The sequence below is a fragment of the Macrotis lagotis genome, chromosome 8 (assembly GCF_037893015.1).
Source record: "Macrotis lagotis isolate mMagLag1 chromosome 8, bilby.v1.9.chrom.fasta, whole genome shotgun sequence".
NCBI lineage: Eukaryota > Metazoa > Chordata > Mammalia > Peramelemorphia > Peramelidae > Macrotis > Macrotis lagotis.
Genome location: NC_133665.1, coordinates 44,218,447 through 44,220,494, shown reverse-complemented (window position 1 = coordinate 44,220,494; position 2,048 = coordinate 44,218,447). Strand labels below are relative to the sequence as shown.

Here is a 2,048-nt window from a genome sequence, read left to right as displayed (position 1 = left end):
GGATTTCTCTAGTTAAATCAGATTTGTAACATGACAGTTTGTGAAAAAGACAATGAATCCATGCAGTTACATCTTGCAGTAGATGGAATGTTGAACTTGGAGTCAGTTTAGTTTGGAGTCTGTAATATTGAATTGTAATATGCTGTAATGTAATGTTGAATGAGACCAATTTGAACTTAGAATCAAATTTAGACAGTCTGAATTTGAATCTTACCCTAAGCAAGTCAATTAATCTCTCAAACTTATTTTTGAAAATGGGCATGCCTCCTCATACCTTCCTAACAGGATTGATGTGAGAGTCAAAATATAATTAGCTGTGTAAAACATTTGTTAAAAGTTTTAAAAATATAGATATGCTTACTATCATCAGTATTATTAATTCAGAAGACATTTAATCCACCCTATACCCTATACCCTTTTCCACTCTAGTACACCCAATAAGTGGTCACTCAAGTCTGTTTGGTGGTCTTCAATAAGGGGTGATCCATTACTTCTCAAGACAACCCATTCCATTTGGGGACAGCTCTGATTGTCAGGAAATTTTGTCCAACACTGTTATCAACTTCAACCTCGTTTAATCTTGGTTCCATTATCAGGTTTCCACTTGTTTGAATCATAAATCCTTTATCTTTTTGAACAGAAAAAATATTTTATATTGTATAATTCCATTTTAGTCCCCTCCATGACTGTTCCTTACCCAGGTGTTTGTGGTGAGGAGTGACATTGGAGGAAAAGAAATGATCAGGTTTTGAAAAGTTAATTCTGAATGTGGGTGATGTTTTGAAAAAAAAATTTCCATCATTAATACTTATGTGATTGATATATTACAGTCTCTCATGTTCTCTGTGAGATTTTTTTGCTGAGCTTTATGACAGCTGCTTTCACATCCTTATTCCTCAGACTGTAGATGATGGGATTCAGCATGGGAATAACCACAGCATAGAAGAGAGCAATCAGTTCATCTGTCGCATGAGAGTCTTTGGACTTGGGCTTCATGTACATAAAGAGGAGGGTTCCATAAAGCATGATCACTACAGTCAGATGAGAGGAACAGGTAGAAAAAGCTTTTTTCCTTCCCTCAACAGAATTGATTCTCAGGATTGTAAAGAGAATGAAAAGGTAGGAGATAAATATGAATGCCACTGGAATCACTATTATGAAGACATTTGATATCAATATCATTATCACATTGAGGGAAATATCTTCACAAGCCAATTTCAGCACAGCTAGGATCTCACATGTGAGATAATCAATGACATTCCCACAAAAAGATAACCGCATGGTTAGGGTGGTTTGTACTATTGAAGCCAGACCACCTGCCATCCAGCAACTGGTCACTAAGTTCACAGAAAGTATCTTGCTCATGATTATGGAATATCTTAGAGGCTTGCAAATGGCCACATACCGGTCAAATGCCATTACAGATAAGAGCACACACTCTGTGGCCCCCATGGCAAAGGAAAAGAACATTTGTAGTCCACATCCAACAAAAGAAATAGATTTTTCCTCAGAGAGAAAGTTCACAAGTAACAAAGGAACTGAAGCAGATGTGTAACAAATGTCCACAAAAGAGAGATTGCTGAGGAAAAAATACATGGGGGTATGGAGGCGAGAGTCCAGGATGCTGATTGTTATGAGGAAACTATTGCCCACCAGGATTACAATGTACATGATAAGGCATAAGAAAAAGAAAACAAAATAAAAGACAGGGTAGTCAGCAAGACCATGAAGAAAGAATATAGTCACAGAGGTCTTATTGTGTCTTTCCATTTGTTCTCTATCTTCCACCTACAAGATTTTAGATAAGAAGAAAAAACAACTTTATCATACTACAGTGAATTTAAATATGACTTTAACTTTTGAGAATGCTATATTTAACATATGATCATAAATATTTTTCCATATCCAAGTCAAATCTGGCACAGTGACCATTTCTCCAGACAAGTGTATTCAAAGCACCTTCACTTTCAAATAGCAGTTTTAAACACACACACACACACACACACACACACACACATACATGCACACACATGGATAGATTTCAAGTC

General features: G+C 36.3%; 1 protein-coding gene across 1 annotated transcript; it reads right to left on the bottom strand.

Annotated features, from left to right (window-relative positions):
• Positions 1-834: 834 nt before the first annotated feature.
• Positions 835-1,770, bottom strand: LOC141494766 (olfactory receptor 13D1-like). The gene has a single exon (XM_074195961.1). It carries the CDS (start codon positions 1,768-1,770, stop codon positions 835-837), a length of 936 nt encoding a protein of 311 aa, XP_074052062.1.
• Between the last annotated feature and the right edge of the window lie 278 nt (positions 1,771-2,048).

Bases quoted from the DNA above. Each gene is read 5' to 3' on its own strand.
- LOC141494766 (XM_074195961.1), bottom strand. From the start codon at position 1,770: ATGGAAAGACACAATAAGACCTCTGTGACTATATTCTTTCTTCATGGT.